At 39.4% G+C, this 23,236-nt stretch overlaps 1 protein-coding gene across 1 annotated transcript in view; it reads left to right on the top strand.

Annotated features, from left to right (window-relative positions):
- EPC2 (enhancer of polycomb homolog 2 (Drosophila)) overlaps window positions 1-23,236 on the top strand; it is a 50,756-nt gene that overhangs the window by 12,949 nt on the left and 14,571 nt on the right. Inside the window, exons 2-8 of the mRNA XM_009318957.1 lie at window positions 4,864-5,023; window positions 13,001-13,146; window positions 16,666-16,872; window positions 17,666-17,814; window positions 18,081-18,213; window positions 20,898-21,089; window positions 21,384-21,473. Coding sequence (XP_009317232.1) covers window positions 4,864-5,023; window positions 13,001-13,146; window positions 16,666-16,872; window positions 17,666-17,814; window positions 18,081-18,213; window positions 20,898-21,089; window positions 21,384-21,473 — 1,077 coding nt within the window. The remainder of the gene's footprint in view (window positions 1-4,863; window positions 5,024-13,000; window positions 13,147-16,665; window positions 16,873-17,665; window positions 17,815-18,080; window positions 18,214-20,897; window positions 21,090-21,383; window positions 21,474-23,236) is intronic.

The following is a 23,236-nucleotide window of genomic DNA, read 5'->3' on the forward strand; positions in this document are numbered from 1 at the left end:
CTCCAACCATGCTCATCCAAAAACCTAGCACATTTTTTTAAAGTATGATAAATATTTCAGAGAGAGTACTATGGGGGATGGCAACAGAGAACTTAAAGGATGAGGAAGAAACCAAACTGGTCTGTAGGATCCAAGCGCTCTGTTTTGCAGCAGCGAAATAAAAGGAGTGTGTTGGTAAATATAGTTCTAATGGGTAAAAATAATGTTCCGTATCGATCACTGTTTCCCTTAAAGCTTAACAAAAATAATCTTTAGGAGAATATTACCTGTTGACTTATTACGATTGTTGAACTTTTTTCCATAGTGAAGAAACTCCCAGATAAAAAGTCTAGAAAGAACAGGAAACCTGTGGTATTTCAGGGGTGAAAGGACATAGCAGTGAAGGTACCTCGTTCTGATTTGGACTTTGAGCCGGGTTCTGAATGTATGCAACCAAAGCTGAGTATTTTTAGGTACCAGTGTCGTAGGATTTTTTGGTTTTCCCCTCTGAGGAGAAATTAAAGCAAGGATTGCAGTGTCTCACTATGGGTTCAGAGGCGTGATTTCAAGTCTTGTTCTGAACTAAAGCTGATGCTTATTCTCTCTGTCAACCCTGTTGTGAATGGCTGTCAAGTCATTTGGATTGGAGCTTCGAAGGTGGGGGTGTGAGACTGCTAGGTGCGGTGTACTCCTCTGTGCCACTTGACACGGAATGAGTGGATTCATGCTGGCAGGACGGGCTGCCTACACCAAGGTAAACATACTGGATTATATAAAGCCAGTGGCTTGAGCAATTTGCTGTAAACTGTTGTTGGTATGGTGATTGTACAGTGAAGGTACCTGCATGGCTAAAGTGCAGCTAGAGAGATGAATCTTTCACTTGGAGAACAATTTTGTTGTAATGCATAAATATGCTAAAGCAGCAGTTACATACACTAAACATTTAGATATTTCTAATTCTGTTATGCTGTTAGTTGAAGAAACAGGGCTATCTAAACTGTATTTGTTTGAAATTTTTTAGTCAAACTAGTGAGAAAGGTTTGGATGTGCTTTTTAAGGAATTAGTGGGTAATAACTCTTTGACAGGTACTCCTTTTTATTCCCATGGCAGCATGTTCTGTTTGCTATCATCACTGTTTCCTCTAGCGTTCAGATATTTTGTATGAGATCTTTTTATCTCCCCTACTTCAGAATGAAGTACAAATTCAAATACGGTGTGTGTCTTTCAAAACCATAAGAAAAGATAAAAAAAAATAGACAAAAGTGTATTTGTATGCCAGTTACTAAATCTGTCTTTAAAAAAGCGTTTTCAGGTTTAATAGAGCCATTTAGTTAGACCAACTTTCTTATAAAAGTCTTCAGAGTTTGTTTAAACAGAACTGTTTCAGGAGTTAAATTTTTTGTTTTCCTTAACTTCATGTTCAGCAGAAAGACTTATTCCCCCCCCCCCCAATTTTAAAAATTACATTGCTTATCTGTCTCTTGGAGCTGTACTATTTGATGAGTGACAGTAATACTGTTAAGACTTTTCTGTTTGAAAGCTGTGTTATGCTTGAAGGCTTTTTATAGTAAAGTGAGTACTAACACCTATTGTCAGATTTTCCTTGGGAACTCTTTGTACGCTTACTAGCAGTGTTACAAAAACTGAGAATCTGAATTGCTCATCTGCACTGTTTAATGGGCTGTGGAGCTAAAAGATATTTTGAGTTTTGGTTGCTGTGTGTCCTTCTTCACTACTTTTTCTGAAAGTTAAATCTTATTTACCCATCCATTACTTAAGCCACTGTGGACTAGTGTGGCTTCTCTACAAGTTATTTAATCCCGTTTTAGAAGTGTGCCTGGGTTTGTTTTATTTTGCGGGTGTGGTGGGGAACTATAAGTTGGTTGGCTTCAGTTCGTTGGCTGTGTACAGAATGCATCCTCAGCAAATTTGTCGATGATCCTACATTAGGAGGAGTGGTTGGCTTGCCAACAGTGGAGCGTCTGTCTCTGTGGATGCTGAGAAACTTGAGGACTGGCCCAACTGAAGCGTTGTGGAGTTAGGAGAAGTGCACAGCTTCTGTACCTGGGGCAGAATAATAACACTGTGCATCGATACGGGCAGGGAGCTGCTTGGCTGTGGAGCAGCACTGATGGAAAGAAAGGACCAGGCGATGAGCCACGGGTGTATGCACACTGTGTGGCTAAGGCGTGCTGTAAACTGGGCTATGTTAGGAGGAGTGTGGCTACGGGGAAGTTACGATGCTCCTCCGCTTGTCAGTGGTGAGGCTGTTCTTGGAATGCCCTTTCCTGTTACTCTGCTTTCCCCAGATTTCTCAAAGATGTTGAGAAACTGGAAGATACTCTGTCAGTGGGCTGCCAGAGTGGCTAAAAGCTTAGACTGTAGCTGCTCTGAGGAGAGGGTGAGGGATCTGCTCTTGTTACTTCTGGCAAAAGAGGGTTAGTACGTCACTGAAACAGGTTACTTGGAGGGGCTGTGGAAATTGGAGGTTTTCAGGCTTGAGAAAGTCATGGTTGACCTATCTAGTGTTGGAGATAATTGTCTTCAAGTGGGAGGTGGACAGATAACCTCCACAAGTCCTTCCTAACAGCATTTCTGTGGTACTCCTGTGTACTGTATTGTTAACTGTTAGGAGACGACTCTAGGGACATGAGTTGAAAGCAACACAGTAATGAAGCAAATTTTATTTTAGTTGAATTACCTACTCAGCACTGTGAAGCTCTCCAAGACACATTTTAATGGTGGAGTGACAGATTTACTCAGTATGTAGTAACTCAACCAGATCACACCAGATATTTGATTGCATGCTTGTCTTAATTCTAATAGCATTCACTTGGGAGCCTGATAGTTTGATTTAATGTTGCTTCGTCTGCTGCAGGAGATTCCCCAAGCTGCTCTTCCAGTCACTGATTTGTTATATTCTAATTTTGCAGAAATTGCATTATTTGCTTTTCTGCAAGATCTTAATATTTAAGAGAGTGTAATTTATTAAATATCATTTACATATTTTTAAAGATTTGCTTTCATTCACCATCCTTTTTTAAAAACACTGTTCTGTAGAATTAAAGAGGAAGAAATTCTGTTCTTGAGAGAATTTACCAAGTGTGTAGCACAGAATCTCTGCGTGCAGGACTGCCATGTCTGCCAGACAGCATTGCAGTTAAGTTACTGAAACGCTGGCTGGTTCTCCCATTTGCGGTGTTGGTGCCTGGCCTCTTGTGACGCAGGATAGTCGCTGGTGTTAATTGTGGGGAGGCGTAGCCCAGAAAACCAAAGGAGGAGATTGAGTAGCAAAGTCTGTTTTTCTCCCCTTGGCCCCCCCCGCCCTGTTCAGAACAAATATTCTTTCCAGCAGTCAGGTGTGTGGGAATGGCTAGAGGACAACCTGAAGCCCCTGGAATAGGCAAGGTAAGGCTGCATAGGTCTATGACAGAGCTGAGCTTCAACTTCAAGTTGATATTCTGCTGTGTCATCCTCCCTCCCCTCAAATTTTGGAAGCTGGAGGCAAAAACTCTGCTGTAGGGGAGGGTAATGAAAGCAGAATGAAACTTTGAGGCTCCTGGTTCCGCTAGAGACTAGCAGTTAATCTGCTGGGAGACTGCAGTTTGCTTGTTTTATGTTCAACTTAGAGGGATGGAGAACTCATGACTTAACTTTCCCAAGTAAATGGCTGTGGTGATTTAAGATCTCGTCCTGGTGAAGACTACCACTCTTCCTCTTTACTAGACACACAGAAGGCAGCATGTGCCAACTTAGCCATTTGGAGTCTTAGCATGAGACATTGTTGTAATGTTTTAAATGAGTAGACTGCACTGGAGGGTCTGAAGCATGCACGTACACTCTGTACAGCTGCCAGCCTCTGGCTCAAGGAGGGCGACAGCGAGAGGGGTAGCATTCAAAATCATCCCATCATCTGACAGTCTGCCAGACAGGCTCCTCTTGTTGCTGGTCAGTTCGTATCAGATGCTCTGCAGACTGCACTGAGATGATACATAGACAGTAGCATGAATCAGAATACTGCAGTTGTACTGGTTGTCTTTGCCAGAGTTTAACATGAGTATTCATGAAAAGTCTGAGAGAAAAGTTACAGGTTAGTGCTGACTTGCAATAGTAGATGGGTTTCACTGAGTTAACTAATGAAATTGTGTGAAAAAATCTTGGTAAACTAATACATTTATTGTGATCTTTATTTCACTTGAAATGATTCTGTGGAAATTGTGACTCCTGTCCTTTAAGAATGAAATGAAGTGATACCTGTTTAGGGAGTCCGTCCTTTTCAAGTGTTATTCTGTGAGGACTACTCTTTCTGTTGCTTTTAACTAGCTGAACTTCTAAAGAAAGCAAGCTGGTAAGAATTGCTGGGTAGACAGGAATGATGAAATTAGCTTTTCTTTTGATTTGAATCTGTAGCTTATAATACTTCAAAGGACTTACTATGCATCTGTTAACTGATGTTGCATAAATTTTCTCTATGACAGGTTTTGATGGGTTTGCCTTATACCAGCCCTAATTTTCTGCTAAGGTTATTTTGTGTAGTTTGAAAGTTTGACTTTTTCCCAGTCTGGTAGAAGGTGTGTGCTATTGTCTGAACAAAGGGTTCTTTTCATCTGTTTGTAGTCCTGCCTTACATTCACTGGAGCTCTAAGATTCCTATCGGTTAGGAACCCCACAGTATGCTAAATGATGGAGAACACATCTTCTCCTGTCTCTAACCTGGAAGCGAGCATCCTGCTGTCCTCGAAGATACAGTAAAGCCTCAACTCTTTTATCTGGGTCTCCTGTAGAACACCGGAACAACAGTCATCCTTTTCTCCCACTGTCGTCGTATGTGCTTCTATATACTGATACCTAAATAAACAAACTCTTAAATTTTCCTCTTGCAGGAACATCATTTGCAACGGGCTATCTCAGCACAACAAGTATTCAGAGAAAAGAAAGAGAGCATGGTTATCCCAGTCCCTGAAGCGGAGAGCAATGTCAACTATTACAATCGTTTGTACAAAGGAGAGTTTAAGCAACCAAAGCAGTTCATTCACATTCAACGTAAGTTAACAAATGTTGGGTTTTGTTCCCCCCCTCCCCACTTTATTTAAATTGAGTAATGTTCAAACAGTCTTGAGGACAAAGTTGCTACCATATTCGGAAAGTGGGAGGACTCAAAAATCCAAGGGGGATTTATATATGTAAATTCAAGTATCTCAAGTTCTGGAAGAATTTAAGGTTGAAGGTGAAGGTGAGATTTTTCCTGCTGTATTTGTTTATGGGCTCTGTGCTGATACTCTGTCTCCATGTACTCTATCCTGTCTGTTGGTCATCCAGTATTGTTGATCAAGCCACCCCCCCCCCCCCCAATTTTGAGAAGGAATAACTGAACTAGCCTAGCTGCCTCCTAGTTGCTTATACTAATGCAGGGAGTGGAAGAGGGGTTGTCTTGCTCGTTGAATGAGTCTGGAATGCCTGTTAACTCAAAAGTTCTATGTAAATGGAGATCAATAAGAGAAGGGGTTTTTGTAATGAAATCAGCCTTCATTCTACTGATGGTAATAGAGTTCTTGAAGGTTCAGTTTCAGCTGTGCTAACAGTGGAGTTTAAGCTATTCACTATAGCATGGATGTTTTCTGGGCTATGGGTAACAGGTTTTTTTCTCTGCATTTTGCTAAAACTGTATAGAGTTCCCTTTCTGTAAGGAACTCTGAGCTTACTTTATAGGTAAAAGGAAGTATTCTTTTGCATGAATTTAGCTTCCTAGGTCTTAAAAGACCTAACTAATTAATTTAAACTTGTAGTTAATGATAGTGGTCTCTGGATGAATTTTAACACTTCTTTTTGGTTGATGTTCCGTGACACACGTTTAGAGTTCGGTTGTTCCTTGGCACACAAATCATGTTTGTCCTTTGCAGCATGTGGTTCTAGGGGGTTATTTTGTGACTTGGACTTCTCCCAGGAGTCATCTTCGTAGCAAAAACCTTAGATTCAGTCATTGCAGTGACTTGTCAGTCCTTATGGTGAAGCACAAATTCAGTCCTGGGTCTCTGCAGAGAAAACTCTTCTTGTCACAGATTCATGTTTTTCAGTGTTAGTTGTGTTGGAAAGACTATTGACGGGTATGCTAAAGCACCTCGAACAGGAATGTGGTCCTCAGTTGTTAGTTTTGGGGTTTGTGCAGACAGTATTGGTTTTATTGAACTTGATCTTGCCAGGCAGAGTGTGTTGATAATCTGTTCCTCACACACTTTTTTTTTCAGCTGCCTCAACAAGAGGATGTTGATCTGCACATAGGTTTATTTGAGCAGAGAAAGCATTTTATGTTTGTGTGTCGTCTGTTTATAAACACAACTGAAATTGAAGTTAGGCAAAGATACTTAAGCCCAAACCCAGCTGTATATTGAAGATCCTCGCATCATTTCTCACCACCATGGTCTCCTATTTTTTCCATGTATTTACAAAATGAGAGATTTTTGGAAACAACGTGCTCAAGATTCTTTATGATACAGTGGAGATCATACTGGTAATGTGAGAAATGAGCTAAAGGAAATTGATGACGTGTTGCTCTCCTTAATAGAAGAAACAAACCTGCAAGCAAGGCAGGTTGAATTAACTGAAATGAAGCTGCTGAATGAGGAATGTATTTATTCTTTTATTTGTTGGACATTGCCAGAAACACTGTAAATATTGTTAATAAACATGTCTAAAAGTGTTAAATATATTACGCCAGAATGTTCTTTGTCTTGTTGAGACTCTCAGTCTTTCTGGACAGAATTACAGAAGGCATTTGAGCTGAAGATAAACATCAGATACTGCTCCAAGATAATTTTTCCCACATAGTCTGGTTGGAGTAGGTGTGATACAAGGCAGCTTTATGCTACATAAACTGCTTAGAAATTCTGTTTTAATGCTAAAAGCACAAAGAGCAATAATACTTACTTTGGCCAGGGAAGTTATGTAAACTGATAGAAGCCAAGAGGCCACTTTCTGTAATCCATGCTTACTGGTGGTTATTACTAGAAAACTATGAGTAAACCTAAATAATTTTGCAGTTCATCTGATAGCCGGGTTTTTAATATTTTTAACTTTACTAGTGTAATTCTTCTATTTAGACCAGTGGTTCCAAGCAGAGAAAAGTTAATTTCGTTGTGAGGCATGGAATTCATGAATAAGCATGGACTCCAGGCATTACTGGACTTAGGTAGCACCAATTCAGGTGACTTCGAACCGAATATAAACAAAAGCCTTGAACTATTCTAATTATTCCAGTATGCTTAATAATTTTCCAAGAATGTTTGTAGTTTCAGTAACATGGAGATGCATTGTAAGTTATTAATATGCAGCAAAGAGAATAAGTTAGTACACTTGTATCTCTGCTAGAATTAAGCTAAATGAGTTAAGTGGGTGTAAGAAAACTAGTGTCCCTAACAAACAATAAGAATGGAGCAAAAAATATATTAATATATATAATTTTATATGTCTATATATCTAATGTATTTTACCTATGTGTGTATATAAAGGGTAATTATACCAAACTAATGCTTTATGGTAAGTAACACAGCCAGATTGTTCAAATAATCTTCATTAAGTTGTGTGGAATGAACCCTAGTCACTCTTCAAATTTAAAAAAAAAAAAAAAAAAGGCAAAGTGAGTGCATTTCACGTAACTGAGAATTGCCCATTTTTAATTCAATGTATGTTCATACATATGTATTGTTCCCCATTTTTAGAGGAAGAGGATCTGTTCAGGCCGTGGGATTGCAGCCTGGATATGTAAAATGGGTATTTGCATGATACCTCCCCTACTTGAGGTATTTTGGTGCAGGTGGGGAGTGCTAGCAGCTCTGTTCCAGTCCAGTGCTATGGACTTGCCATTGAGGTGGTGTTTTCTGCTTTGTTACTACTTTGGATATAATTACCATGATGTGGTTCTTCATTTGCTTTTGGTCAGCGCAGATGTATCTGCTGCCATCAGGTCCAACGCTGCCCGCTCCTTTCTTACTGCCAGCACCTTTCTGGTGGCAGTTGTGTTCACAGGTGAGCTAACTCTGGGAAGTGATCTGACAGAAAGCTTATCTTTCATTTTTGGTTAGGTGAACCTTCATATTTATCAGTTTTCTGTCTTGGCTCATTGTATGATTGCTGGTGTTGGCACAAGCAAGGTGGTAGAAATGTGGCTTGCTGGGGAAGGAAGCTAGTGGAACCGCTTGTTTCAGTGGTAACTCACGCCTATGTCGGCTTAAAATGACCGTGGAACCACAGCCTTAATTTAGTTAGCTAAATGAAATCAGTTAATTTAGTTAAGCTAAACCCAGTTTAATGTAACTTAACTTAAAAACAAATTGCATTTCTGTAAGTTAGTATAAACTCAGTTCCTAGGGGAGCTCAAGTAAACAAAAGCAAATCCCTCTGACAGGTATTGCCATCGGGAGTGGTTAAAGTGGCAGGGGATGTAAACTAGGATGTTGGTTTTGCAACAGCAATTAGCAAGCCAACAAGTTTTGAGCATTCATATGAGGTAAACTTTACTGGTAGGATCACTGGGGCCCTGTCCAACAGTGCACTGTAGAAACACGCAATGTGGAGAAAGGCAGAAGTTTTGGAGTAGGAAAACTAGATTTGTCAGTCAGTCACAAGAATCTCCCAGGAACTACCAGGAGGAAGGGATATAGATGATCCAGTTTTTAACTACATGGACTAGCAGATTGGTTGTTCTGTAACGCTAATGAGCAGCAGGTCATCTGAAGTACAGTGCTCTCTGTGGCTGAGTCTAGTTCTTCACTAGTTCTTGCAGGCGTGAATGAACAGTTGCATCTGTTGCTATGGCAGGGGCAGAAACAGAGCGTGGTGATGGATAGTTACATCACACACCACATAAACCACCTGTGTCTTGTGATGGCTTTTGAAGCCAGCAAGCTGCCATACTAGAGGCCAACTCAGGGATGAAAAATGGCTTTTTCTGGAACCAGTGCAGTGCACTCAGTGCTTGGGAAAAGAAGAAAACTGGTGATTAAGGGTGTCACTGAAAGTATGTTTCACAGAGGACAAACTTCAGGGAAGGAGGACACTGCCGTGAGTGTCCCAGAGCTGTGGTGAGCCAGCTTGGGGTTGATTAACTCCTTACGATTGCGTGCAGCAGTTAAAGGGAGAGTGATAGCCTTGCATTTCCTGAGACTCGGACCTTCACAGGCTGCTGAGACTTTGTGGCCTTCCTGTCTGCATTGAAACAGGAGGTGGAATGCAAGTATTGCTTCCACTGCTTCAGTGGAAAGTGCGGCCCCTGTGTAAACCCCCTTTCTTTGAAAGAACTATAGTGATAACTGCAGGTCATGACAAATAGCGTGAGAAGCATTGCTAGCCAAAGAAAAGCATTGCTGGAAGGTATGAGAAGCAGGATATGTGACAAGGGCTACTACTGTTCTCACAGTACCAGTGTCTTTTTGTATAAGAAAATGAGACTGGATTTATTCAATGTAACTTATTCCTGGCAAGTACATGTTGGATAACTTTTATCTTGTCATTTTGATTATTTGTCAAAATATTTTTGTAGAGTTGAAATTCAGGGGGTGGTTTTTGTTTTTTAAGGTTTACAGGTTTTTTCCGTTTTTCAGCGCTTCGTTTGTTATTCATGAAGTCTCAAAATGACTGCTAAAGACAGCTGATGTTTTATCAGCAAGTAATTTAGTACTACGGATGAAGTTAGGTGGACTTGACATGTTACTTAGCCAGTGGTTCACAGGGGCAGATGAACAAATATAACAGCCAGGAGGGGAGCTTCCACTTTTCTTCCCTGTTCCACTTCTGGTTGCATATACCTCTGTGTGTCTTGAACTGGTCCCGACGCTTACTGGATACCTCTGCAAACTGGTTCAACTTGCTAACAGTGAGCAGTGAGAGGGAGGGACTCTCCTGCTTTCAGCTGAGGTGCACCATAGGGTCGCTTTGGACGTTGGCAGCGCAGTAATCTGCCTTCTCTATTTGAGGTGGAGGTTTCGCCTTCTTATCACTAATACTCATCATGCGTCCTAAGGATGGTTGGTCTTTCAAGCTGCTTGTCGATGGAATGGTTGAGCTTTTTCTTTTCTTCTTGCTAGTCTTAGTGTCTCTTGCTAGTTGCATCTCACTTGAGCCTGTCTGGTTCTGTTCTGAAAGGTGGTTCAGGAAGGTGCATGGTTCAAGAACTTCCAGTGACTCTTCTTTCCTCATTGTGGAAAGGAAGGCAAGCTTACTGGCACTGCTTACAGTGTGTGGGTGAACAGCATCGCGTCTTCTCTGTCATAGGGATCCTCCTGCTCACTCATATTCTGGTTTAGAAAAATTGCCGTGAAACATCTTGTTTGCAGGGGATTACTGAATTACCTGACAGGTAATAGGTTGACATTTTTTTGATGTATGATCAACATCTGTCTGAGGGTAAACAAGCAGTGCCTTTTCTGGACTTTAATGGATTTCTGTACATTCTCGTGTTATCTGTGAGAACATGGTTAAACACCTGTTTTTTGGAGTAAAGAGACCTGCTTTATAGTTAGGAGAGCTCTTCCAAAATGATGGGGAATATCTGGTCTAGAAAATTTTGGCCACCTCCCTTGAGCAGAGTTGTTTGCATGTGATTTCACAGTGTACATTAGGACTGTAGCAGTTTCGTAGGCTCTGGGGATGGTGTTGGGGTGGGGGAAACTTTCAATTTCCTTTCTGGTGAAAGTGGCAGTTTATGCTTAAGAGGTCATTGAATTACAGATTGTAGTGGAGGGGAAGTGCAACATCGGGCATCATTGAGCAGAAGTATGAGCTGCCAAGGCTGCACTTGGCACAGAGAGCTCTGAAGTGTTTTGAAATTCTGGTGAATAACAGGTGGAGTCAGACATGCTCTGTCCACGTTTGAACAGTGGTCAGTGCTGTATGAGAGAGAAGCTTTGGAGTGGAGTTGAGGGCTGTGAGGGTTACAGCTCAGGTGGGACAACTCACTCCATTTCAGTGTATGGCTGATGTGATGCGCTATTGTTGCCACCACTGCGGTGCTCCCAGGCAGCTCTGCTGGGACCAAAGCTTACAGGAGCCGAAGGTGATATGTAGCAGACTGGTTTCATCGAGTCCAGCACTGATACTTGGCAGCTAGTTCATTGATACCTGGCTAGTCACTGGCTGTTCAGCTCTTTGAACAGGATCGTGTGGCAGTCACTCCAGGTACTGTAACAGTCTCTCTCTTCTCTCAAGTGCATAGTCTTGCCTGGTGACATTTTTGATGCAGTTTTACAGAACTACGAATTTAAAAAAGAAGTCTGGGTCAGTTTTTTATCTGAAAACTTTTGATTCCTGTGGACTGCCACTGGAGAAGCAGCATCCAATGTTGTAAGCTGTAATTTAAGTCTAATATACAGTTGTTAATTGTTAGAGGGAGTGCTGGGGGTCACGTGCCCAATGACAGCGTCAAGTGCCATGCAACTTGTATTATTAAATTAATATTATTAATAATTCCACTTAATACATAGTTACAGCCCATTATTATTAATTTCTTCTTGAAATAATTTTTTCTAGTATGTTTACAGTGTGTGTGTTAGGCCAGAGAAGCCTTCTGACCAAGTGGTGTTGTCAGAGTTAGTACAGTCGAGCAGTGTTTCTTCCAAGAGATAGCAGTTTGCCGCTGAAAATGGTAAGGGGCTGCTTATTAGCACTTCTCGGCTGTATCTGACTGAGTTTCCATGCATAGCCAAATAGATTAAATGCTGGTAGTGGTTTAGCTAATTTATTGCATTGGAGTACAGAAAGAGTGGTCTTGGGCTAGTCTGAGATACGGAAGGAATATGCTACTTACACCTGTTTGTTGACTGGTCAGGCCATGGGAGAGAAAATACTATAATTTGCTTTAAAGCTATTTTTTTTTAGTGTTTTTCTTTTGCTCCTTGTCTTTCCTGGTCTTCCAAGTTCTTGTTTTAAGGTCCTCTCAAAGCACACTGGGAAGCTCAGTAGCAGAGATTTTCTTTAAGTTAGTGCTCAGATATAGCCATGAGTTAAGAGCATAAAGATAAGATAGTGCTATTTGTCTAATAAGAATAGAATGTATTTCAACAAGCCTTCACTGCTGCTAATACAATAACTTGTTGATTGAATTATTTGGAGTGTTGTAGTTAGCATTTCACCTCTTCAAGGTTTTATTGGGTACAATTAACGTTTCACGTTAAGAATTCTTGCTGTTGTATGCAATTTGCTCGTACTTGTTGTAAAATTTAGTTTCTGCTATGTCACCTGAACGATAACTTCCATCTGCTTTTAGTAGGACCAGAAACTTTGTCTAAGTATGGACAATGAATAGTGAAATCTGAAATAAAAACATGAGCTTTGCTGTAAAGTCGGGAACTTACTATTTGGAGGGTATGGAGGAATACTCAGGTTCTACATCTAGACTTGAGTTGGGTTTGGAGAAAAAGTAACAATTCCCACAGGATTGGTCTAGCATTTTTACAGTTTGTCACACAGTTATATGAAGGAAAAAAAAAGGAAAAAGTTTAGTCTATTAAGTATTTTAAGACCCTATTTAAAAATGGGCAACTGAAATTATATTGAAACTTCAGTTTAAGTGCTTTTTCTCCAAGTCTGGGATTTGATTGAAAATTATCTTAACTGTTAAGAATCTTACCGTGATATTCTGGAGGAGCTGTATTATAACAGCATTAAGAAGCATTTTTGCTCTTGTTTTGCAAAGATACATTAAAGTTTCTGTGCCTCTGTGGTAATTTTTTTTAAACTAAAGCTTTTTTCCCTGTCACCCCTTCAAGCCACTTAAAATAAAATGAAACTTCTTTGATTCCCCTCATATTGGAAGTCAGAGACAAGCAACTTCTAACTACTGTCTTGCAGCTGTTATATGGGGAGACTTTTTAGCATAAAGAAAAAGGTGTTATGGCAGAGACGTGCTAATCTGAAATTTTATTGATCGTTTTTGATTTCTGATTGTCAGATGCACACTTCTGTATTTCCATCATATGTTATATACCAAGCATTTCATTTTTTTTATGTGCGTGTATATTTTTCTTTCAGCCTTTAATCTGGACAACGAGCAGCCAGATTATGATATGGACTCTGAGGATGAAACCTTACTGAACAGACTAAATCGGAAGATGGAGATCAAGCCGCTGCAGTTTGAAATAATGGTTGACAGACTCGAAAAAGCCAGTTCTAGTCAGGTACTGTACTGTGTTAAGAAATCACTGAGGCTTTTTGATTTCTGAGTTTTCTGGTGGGGTGGTTCTGGGTGGGTTTTTTGTTTGTTTTTCAGTTTTATTTCCTACTAACAGGATGAGTGTGTTTGTGTGAGTCTGCAGTTACAGAGAAATCACATTGCTGTCTCTTATTGTCAGTATTGGTAACTCTAGAAAAAACAGGTGGGGAAGGAGCTTTTGTCTTTAAATTTCAATTCCTGACCACAGTGTCTTAGAAAGGACAACTTGTAGCATCTTGTTTTACCTGTGTTGGTATGGAAGAAGCTTGTGCTGATTGGTGGGTGTATAGATTTGGTTATAAACGTATATGAGAATCCAAATTCTTTGTTTCACTTGGTACTAGTGGACGCTGACTTCAGTTGATGTTTGAAGGTTAGAAACCTAGAAGCATAGACAGTGAAGCAAAGCATTTGTTAAGATTGGGCCCTTGTAGTAGAAACGGCATATATGCAAGAAAGTAAGTTAGACTCGGAGGCTGGTTTCCTTCCTTTAGAAGCAAGCATGTGCTGTGTATTATTTAGTCACTGATTTTATCAGAAGGGTACCAGTATCTTGGTAGTCAGTTCCTGAGGTGTTCCAGGAGGCCAGGGTCTGGAGAAGGGTCTTCAAGCCAAAAACATTACTCAAAAAGTTACATCTGAAGGATCAGTTTCTGAAAGGCAAGTTTGAAATAGGTAGAATTATTTCTCAGTGAGATGGATGTTTTGTGGGAGTGAAAAATCTGTTGCAGGATCCGTAGCTCTGCTTCAGTTACTGTACCTGATTTAGTTCAATGCTATGTGTTAAGAGGCCAAAATGTTGTATTCTCTGCATCTTAGAGCAACTTTAACAAGGATTAGGTAAAGATTTCTTACTGTGCTAAGAAGATGGGATGTGGAAAAAAAAAAAAATTGCAGAGTACCTTGGTTGATACTTCTTGAACATGTGGTACTCGGATCTCTTAGAGCTTTGATGTAGATACCCCTGTTTTGGCTTTCAGTTAAAGCGGTTCTGGTTATCACATTTCAAGATGAATTTGCATCCTTCTTATGCTGGTTTCATCTTTTCATTGCTTGAGTAATGAAGTTAAATTTGTGGCAACATGGCCTCAAGTTGCGCCAGGGGAGGTTTAGATTGGATGTAAGGAAAAATTTCTTTACTGAAAGAGTGGTTAAACATTGGAACAGGCTGCCCAGGGAAGTGGTTGAGTCACCATCCCTGGAAGTATTTAAAAGACGGGTAGATGAGGCGCTTAGGGACATGGTTTAGTGGGCATGGTGGTGTTGGGTTGACGGTTGGACTCGATGATCTTGGAGGTCTCTTCCAACCTTAATGATTCTATGATTCTATAAATTTAAGAATTGAAAGATGGTTTCCTAAAATCAGATATTACAAGAATATGGATTTTTCTCTGTAGGCAGCTACCCCTTTCTGTTTCCCTTAAATGTAAGTAACACTGTAGCATTACAGAGGTGAAGAGTATTTTGATCCAGAAGGTGCTTATTTAAGGAAGTCCATGACAGAAAAGATCTTACATGTACATGAAGTATTGTAATTGATTCTTATAACATAGGCTTCCTCTTGAAGGTAAAGTGTATAATGAGAAATCCCTCTTTGTAGATGAAATTTCTATGGGACTGCCTGCGTAGTATCTTCTGCCTAACTTCAGGGATTGCGATGTGTGTGTTCAAGCTTCTTGTCCTGCTTTTGGGCTACAGAAAATTTTCAGCTGACGTTGAGTAGCTCTGTCCTGAGCTCTGTTAGGAATGTTGAGATAAAAACAACTCTTGCAGGCTACTGGAGCCTGAGAACCAAAGAAGTTTGGCTGCCTGGCAGATTCCTTCCCCACATGGGGTTATAATGCTCTCGAATCCCACTTGGGGCTACTACACAGTTCACTTACAGTTTATGTGACTTACCTCTCAAATGTAAAAGGATGCTGGTGGGAATGCCTTCCTCGCCAAGGAGAGGGTTCCAGACATTCCTCCTGGGCATTTTGATAACCTGATTTAAGCAAGGAATACAGGGACTCTGCATCCACGTTACTGGTGGTACTTGCGAAAACAAGCAAGCGAGGCCAAAATGTAACTTTTCTAACTGAGCCCTCAAGGCAGAGTTGATTTTTTTTTTAAGAAATACGTTAATGGAAAAAAGGAGAGCAAAGGACAAACAAGACTGAAATTATTTTTAAGCAATGTTCACAGTGATGGGATGATGTTTAAGTTGTGTATTAGCTACCCACACAATCATATCAACTTTTACATATAGATGGGGTATGTTGGTGAGTATGTGTGTTTGATTAACTGGGCTAATGTCCATTCTAGGTAGAAGAGATACAAAATTATTGTTTTAATGCTGCATGAGGTCATAAGCACAGAGGGATTAGTGACCTCCTTTTTTTTTCTGCCCCCCCCGTCTTTCTTTTAAAAACTGCTCAATGTTTTTCTAATTCTCCTGTAGTTTGCAAGGGTTTTGTTCTATTCTGGCTGGAATTAACACTTATAGTAGCAGTGGTTACACTTAGGATGTCCTTATTTTTCTGAATTGTGTTGTTTCTTTTTCTGCTTATCCTAATGTAGGGACAAGATTTAACATAGTTTGACATGTTGCAAAACTGCAAATTTAAGTTGTTCAGTTGATATTTTTCAGATTATAGGGAAGATGAAGTGCTGTCCGACTTCTATTTTAAGCAATACTAGAGATATTATTTTCTTTTTATGTAATGAATGGGTTTAAGATCATATGAGCATGTTACACTAATGTACTAGTTAGTCAGTGATGGCTTTTGCATTTATTTGGAGTCTGATTTCCATATAAGAAGCTTAACATAAAATGGAAAAAAAATGTTTTCATTTAATTACCTGTGTTTAACTACCTTCTACTGGAATAACTTACCTAAGAATTGAATGTCTTTGTGTTTCTGGGCTGTAATAAACAGGGACAGTCGTTATCCTTTTCTATCACAAAGTAAACGTTTTGGGGGTAAAATTAAGAAACTAATTTACTACAGAGTATATTCTGTCTACAGTAAAATATCTTCTAGAGGAATCAACATTAAACTGCAAACAATCATATGTTAATAATGGCTAACTGATAAGAAACTTCTTTTTTTAGGAAAAAAATAGTAAAATTTAAAGTGATTCCCAAATCATGATCTGCAGACTGTAGTAAATCATTTGTGTCCTGTGCTTATAATTGTTTCAAACAGTGTTTTCAGATTTCATGAAAAATTGATGAAGTTGTAGACTACTGTGTGAAAGTTTCTGAGATGATGATGATGCTGGGTCAGAAAAGTTGGGAACTATATATTTAGCTTAGGAAGACCAACTGGTGGCTTAAGTACTTCAATTTAGATCAATATTTTTTCCTTACTTTACTCGCTAGTGCTATAAAGAATCAAGCTTATTTAGAAAGTGTACAAGAGATGTGAATGCGCGGTGACTTTCTCCCTGTACCACCACCCCACCCCCATCTCAGTTGCACATTTTGAATTTTCTCTTTTAGCTTGTAACACTTCAGGAAGCTAAACTGCTGCTAAATGAGGATGACTACCTTATTAAGGCCGTATATGACTACTGGGTAAGAAAGCGTAAGAATTGCAGAGGGCCATCTCTCATTCCCCAAATCAAACAAGAAAAGAGGGATGGCTCCACTAACAACGACCCTTACGTTGCCTTCCGGAGGAGAACTGAGAAGATGCAGACAAGAAAGGTAACTTGTCAAGCTTTACTGTTTTAAATTTGTCATTTTTAAATCCTGCAGTGATTCCTGTCCAGCATCTTGCGGGATCTGTCCTATGGTATCCACAGTTACTGATCTGATTGTCTCTATTAATAGTTGCAATATTGGATGACCAGCTAAATCTTAAACCTGCTGAATGATGTAGTCAATGTGTAATCCATCAGTTCTCTATAGACAACTTACAGTCTGTCCATTTTTTAGAAAGCTGAAACTCAAAGGGCGATTTATAGGTATTGGCACATATTGGCACAAGCAGTTGTGGGACTTGCTAGGTTGTGTGCTTCCCCTTCTGTGAAAAAGGGGAAAACAATCTTCTGTTTGCCATGGAGTAAATAGTTCAGGTTTTGTCTGTAGCATGAATTGATTTGAACTATAGGAAATCTGTAATTACTCGGCATTTTACATCAACTTTGTACACGTATGTACACAACCTTATTGTGTGCAGAATCAAAGTGGAAAAAGTGTTTTAGGAACCACGTCTTGAATTCCTTGTGCTGACAAACTTCCACTGGGTTGATAAGGATCTGAGCAGAGAAAGCATGGGGGGAAATGGCTGAAAAGATCTTTTTCAGGTAAATCTTAAAAGTTGGGTTTTGTTTGCTTTTTGTGGCTTTGTCTACCAACTAGGTTACGCTTTAGGAGAAGTTTCTTCTGAGTGTACTCGTATGATTCTCACTTGCAACAACATTATGTTACTTTTTTTGCTATTTCAGCCTCACAGGTTTTGCTTTTTACTAAAAATTTGTTTAATCTTTTTCAATAGAACCGAAAGAATGATGAAGCATCTTACGAGAAGATGTTGAAATTAAGAAGAGAGTTTAGCAGAGCCATAACAATTTTGGAGATGATTAAGAGAAGAGAGAAAACAAAACGCGAGCTATTGCATTTAACATTGGAAGTTGTTGAGAAAAGGTAAAATTGCAAATTATATCTGTAAGAAGTAATTTATAACACCAAGGTTTTAATTTTCATCAAATAGGTTTGAAAACACCTCCTGTAACTTATTTCTGTATGGATGCTAGTCTTCTGCCACACGTGCGTGGCTGAAGGCTTATATAGCACCGTAAACTTCAGAAGCTGAAATAGAAGGGCTTTACGTAGGCTGTTTGCCCGTTCTGTCTTTCAGACATTTCCCAGTGGAAATGCAGTATTATATCTTTAATTGTGTTTTTTTTAAGGTACCATTTGGGTGATTATGGAGGTGAAATCCTCAATGAAGTGAAGCTTAATAGACCTGAAAAAGAGATGAGCACAACTCCATCCACTCTTCATAATGGAAATCATCACAAAGTTCAAGAATGTAAAGTTAAGGTAAGCTTCCTTCTGCTGTGAGTCTCTTGTTACCGATTTCATCATTCTTTAGGATATACCCTGCAGATGTTTGCATTGGAAAACTGCGTAGGAGGCTGCCATATTTGAAGGTGGGATACCAGGAAACTGCTATGCTTGCTTCCAGTTTAACGGTTGTTGTCTTTCCTGCCTAAGTTTTAAAATGATTGGCTGGCATTGCTGTTTGTTTCTTTAAACGAGGGCATTGTAGTAGTCTTCATTTTCCTTCTCGGTCCTGTCTCTTTCATTGTAAGGTGATGTAAACATGAACGTGTGAAGTGGGCATCAGGACCACCATGAGATTGCAAAGTATAGTGAATTATTTCTCCCTCTCCCTTCAAAGGAGACTAGAGCACTGAATTTTTCTGGTAGCGTTGTCCATGAGTACTGACTGTCCCTCAGTGCAAAGGTAGTCCTGAAAATACAGGATTTTACTGAATTACAGCTAGAAGGCCTAAGGATTCTAGAAACTGTTCTGACTGTTTAAGTGATCTTTGATTAGTAACGTTTCCAGGCGCAAGAATGCAACTGTTATATCTTGTTGACAGCTGAAAAACGTTGCAAGCAACTAATGTTTGAAAAAACCCACTTACTGGAATATGTAGTAGTTTGTTATTACTGAGGCCTGTACACTTCTCAGTAATACTGAGTAGGCATCTTTATATCTGCCACTGCTTGGCCCTCAGTATTAGGTTAAGTAGCAAACAAAGGAAGGTGGAAGAAAGTGGCTAAATTTGGGAACCCTTAGTTTCTGCAAAGGGATGGAAGGCTGCTCTGAGAAGATGAGTGCAGAAGGATGCAAGACTTGAGTTGCTGTGTATCGCGCACTAGTTATTTTGTCTTTCTAAAACTAGCAAAGTTGTGGAATGCTGTAGTTAAGGCTACTTTGACAAAGTCTTCCTTTCCACTTTTTTTAATCTTGTGGATCCAGTTTTATTTTTATAATTGACCTTGTTAGTAACATCCAGAGGAGTAGTAATATAAGAATAATCCATAGCTAGAAATGCTAAACTTTAATGGTTTTCTTTTTTTCTTGTCTCATGAAGAAATGTATTCCACTCAAAAAAAATAGGAAAAAATACATCAAAGGGAACTCTGTATCTTCTGTCACTGGTCAGATCCAGTACCGAATCAGATCGTAATGTTTTGTATATTTATTACGATCTTCCTCTGAGGACAGTCTTTACATCTGTGCAGAAGAGAATTAAAATACTTTTTTCCGGAGGATCCTAGTTAACCATGACTATGACTGCATTTGTTGGTTCTGGTGTCGTGCGGTTCCAACAGAATTAAATGAAAGATAATAGCATAGTCGTAAGCAGCTTAAGCTACAAGCAGCAGTACTGAGAAATGTATCCATCTCGGGTTAATGTTTTAAGAATAAGGTTTGGGGCTTTTTTTTTTTTTGCAGTTAATATGGGCATTAATTGCAAAGTTAACTGCTTCCAATCTCAGCATAATTGTATTACTACAAATGGTTGTTCTGCTTGTCTTATTTCTACTTCTTCGTATCATGTTACTTAAGCCATAAGTATCTTTTGTCCTTCTTAGGAGCTATCTTTGCTTTAAACATAAATACTAGACGGTCATGGTTTTAAAACAAACAAACCCCCCCCAAACAAACCAAAACCAAAAAACAAGTTTCCACTGCAAGCCATTTTAATGTCATTATTATAGGTAGGCTCACTGAACTGAGTACAGTATAGAAAAAGGATAAGACCTGATGTTCCACTGTTAACGTGACAGGAAAAAAATAATGCACCCAACTTCGAATTAAGACGTGTTTTTGCAGGAATCACCTGAAACGCTAGTTGTTACAAAACGCCTGGTTGTAAGGCTGGAGTGTTGAAGACCTTTTGAAATTTGTGTTTAGCACCCGCGACACCTAGTGGTCACTGAATTAATACAAACCCCTGGCCGTGGTTCTCCTGCAGGAATTGTGCTACGCCTTGTCCTTCTCATCTCCGCTTATGAGGCTGAGCTCCGTTACTGGGCTTAGTTTCAGTCACACGGTTATTGATAAGTGGCAGTTTGGGGTAGATTTAAACACGTTTTCAAAACTGCACTGGCTTTTACTTGTAATTGAGAATTTTGCAAGTGAAGTAATCTTCCTTTTAAACTTCAAAGCTTTTAAATTAATAGCATTTGTGTTCAAGTGAACCGTTTAGTATTGGTGGCGTTGCTTACTACAGAGGTTTTATGTTAGCAAAGTCTTAAACAGCAAAACCGAGTAACATTGCATCTTTTCAAACATACAAACTGAGAAACGCGAAACAAATTAGATCGTTTCTTTTGAACATATCTGAGCAGTTCAGAAAATTGAAAGTGCTTGCCACAGAAAACTGAGGTTTCAGAAAATAATTGGAATAGGATTTCCAGTTACAATATACGGAGTGTACTGCAAAGCAAGGAACGTCTTAGGTAGTCATATGGCTTTCAGTTTGTTTATTAATAAATTATTAATAAATATCTGTAAAGACGGTCAGAGGTAAAGTTCTGGTTTTTTTTAATGTCTTGAATAAATTTTGCCTTATGTGTCTGGAATAGTCTGCAGATGCTGCATGTTGTGAGGCGTTAGAAGATCAGCAGTCATGTCTTTAAGGCATGAGAAGAGGAAAGGTTAATGACTATTTTTTAAAAAATTTTTGTTTGTTTTTCACAAACAGCATCCTCATCATTCATCTCTAAAGGAGGAGGTGTCAGATGTTGTACGTCAAAAGAAGAAGTATCTAAAGAAACCTAAAATAGAGTGTGTAGTAACTCCTCAACAGCCCTCTGCTGAGCCCTTGCCTGTTATCAACAAGAGTGATATTAAACAGTATGACTTCCACAGTTCAGATGAAGATGAGTTCCCGCAGGTAATATACTCTCTTACAAAATCTCAGTGTACAGAAGGTAGAAATTTCGGTTGCCCGTAATTTCGCCAGTCTAGTTTGAAATGGAGAATGACTCTGTTGGACAGTGGATATACATAAAAGACACTTGCATAAACTATGAATTTGTTTTCTTTTTCTAAGCTATGCTTCAGAGAAGCTTGTGTTTAATATATAAATGTGGCAGTTCATATTATATAAATATAAATTTGTATAATAAATAACTAACATATTATATAAACACGGCAATTGGAAGAATGACTTTGCTTTCTGGTATAGGTACCCTCACCAGTATCAGAAGCAGAAGAAGAAAATGATCCTGATGGACCTTGTGCTTTCAGGAGAAGAGCAGGATGCCAGTATTATGCTGTAAGACTGTCTGCTGTTGGATTTAGTGTGGTGGTATTTGTTACGTTGTTTTGTTTTGTTTTTAAATTTAGATTGGCATAGTGCTAATGTAATAGCTCTTCTGTTCCCGCTTTCACCACCAAAGCTTTGATTTGGTGAATCCAAAGACAACCGTTTTCAGTCTTCACGAGAATTATTCTCACTGTACTTGTTCCTCTGTGATTACCTGAAGGTAATACAATGTGTTGCCTGCAGACCAATTCAGCCACTGTTAAGAAGGGAGAGATTTTTTTTTTGTCCCCTTCAGTTTTCTTAGCATGTCCTTTCTTCCCAGCTCGTAGAGCTCGTTAGATACTAGTTGTCCCAGTTCTCGGACCTGCTGAGAGATCCTACTGGGGTATTGAGTAGAGTCTGCTATTGAAGCAGAGGGGGTTAATCTGTTCATATAGTTAAGTCAAAATTTTCTTTTGAAATCAGTGCAAACTGTAGATATATTGAAAAACATTAGGTTGCAATTGCAAGTACGTGCAGAGGACAGAGACTAATTTTAGATGTCCTGTCATCATGTCAGAACCACTGACAGTGACATTTTTTTACCAAGCATGTGCTTATAGATGGGGAGCTTTAGGCTGCAGAGGACCAAGAAAGGCAACACAACGCTATAATGGGTCTGGTTTTTCTTTGCTTGCTTCCCATGGGAAGAATGAAGTTACATGACAAAATAATTGTGTAATTGTGTAGCCTTTAAAGCCACGTATAGAGAAGTCATTTAGTCACTAGGTAGGCTGTTTTAGAAGCCCAAACATCCCCCAGAATGCTCAAATTATAGCACGGCCGTCTCCCACAGGCTGTACTGAAAGTTCTTTGCACAGGTCAGGTGTGTGCTGGCGCGGGGGCCTGCTTTGCAGTGTCCTGCTGTGTTGTACTCATTTCCAGAATACCACAGACAACTTGATCTTTCCAAGAACATGCCATTATTTTTTAAGTACTCTTCTCCTTTTAGAGATTTATTAGTGGGTTATTTAAGATATATTTGTCTCTTTGCCACCCGCTTTTTGTGTGGCCTCTTAACTTGTTCTTTCAGTTTGGATGAGGTTTTTTTTACCTGTTGATTGCTAATCCAGTCACCTTTTCTGCTTAGCTCCGGAGGGTTAGCTGAAGCTTCTCTTTTGCTTAGAATTTATCCCATCCCCCTTTTTTTTTTCCTTAGCCTGCGAGCTAACTCCTTTGCCAAAAGAAGTTGAGATGACTGAAAACTTCTGTGTTTGTTCTTTTCTGTTACTTTTCCATTGCTGTTTAGAAGCAGGTTGTTTAACAGCCTTAATGTTAGCCTTCTAGGTTGTTTTTAACTACCGAAGCCATTTGAGTTTTGATTACCTCGTAACATAAATTGATTGAATCTACAGCACTACTGTTGCTGTAGGCTTAACCTGATCACAAAAATTGATTATTTTAATGAATATTTATTAACCTGTCACATAAGACATTTAAGACAGCACACAGCATTTCTGCTTGTAAAGATTATGCGGTTTTGAGTTCATAATAATAATGAAGATATTCATGGAGTAATAAAAATGCCCTAAGGGTAAACTGATATGGAAAATACACTGTCAAGATCTGGTAATTGAATGCTGTGTATTGGAACAAAGGCCATTCAGATCAGCGTCTGTTACCTTTGGCAGTGTGTTTCATGAGTAAAACTAAACTGCAAATTTAGGAACCCCTTTTGAAATTACCTACACACTTAGATTGCAAGCCCTCTGAGTTGGGAACTGTTGTCACTT

The sequence above is a fragment of the Pygoscelis adeliae genome, unplaced genomic scaffold (genome assembly GCF_000699105.1).
Source record: "Pygoscelis adeliae isolate BGI_AS28 unplaced genomic scaffold, ASM69910v1 Scaffold222, whole genome shotgun sequence".
Taxonomy (NCBI): Eukaryota; Metazoa; Chordata; class Aves; order Sphenisciformes; family Spheniscidae; genus Pygoscelis; species Pygoscelis adeliae.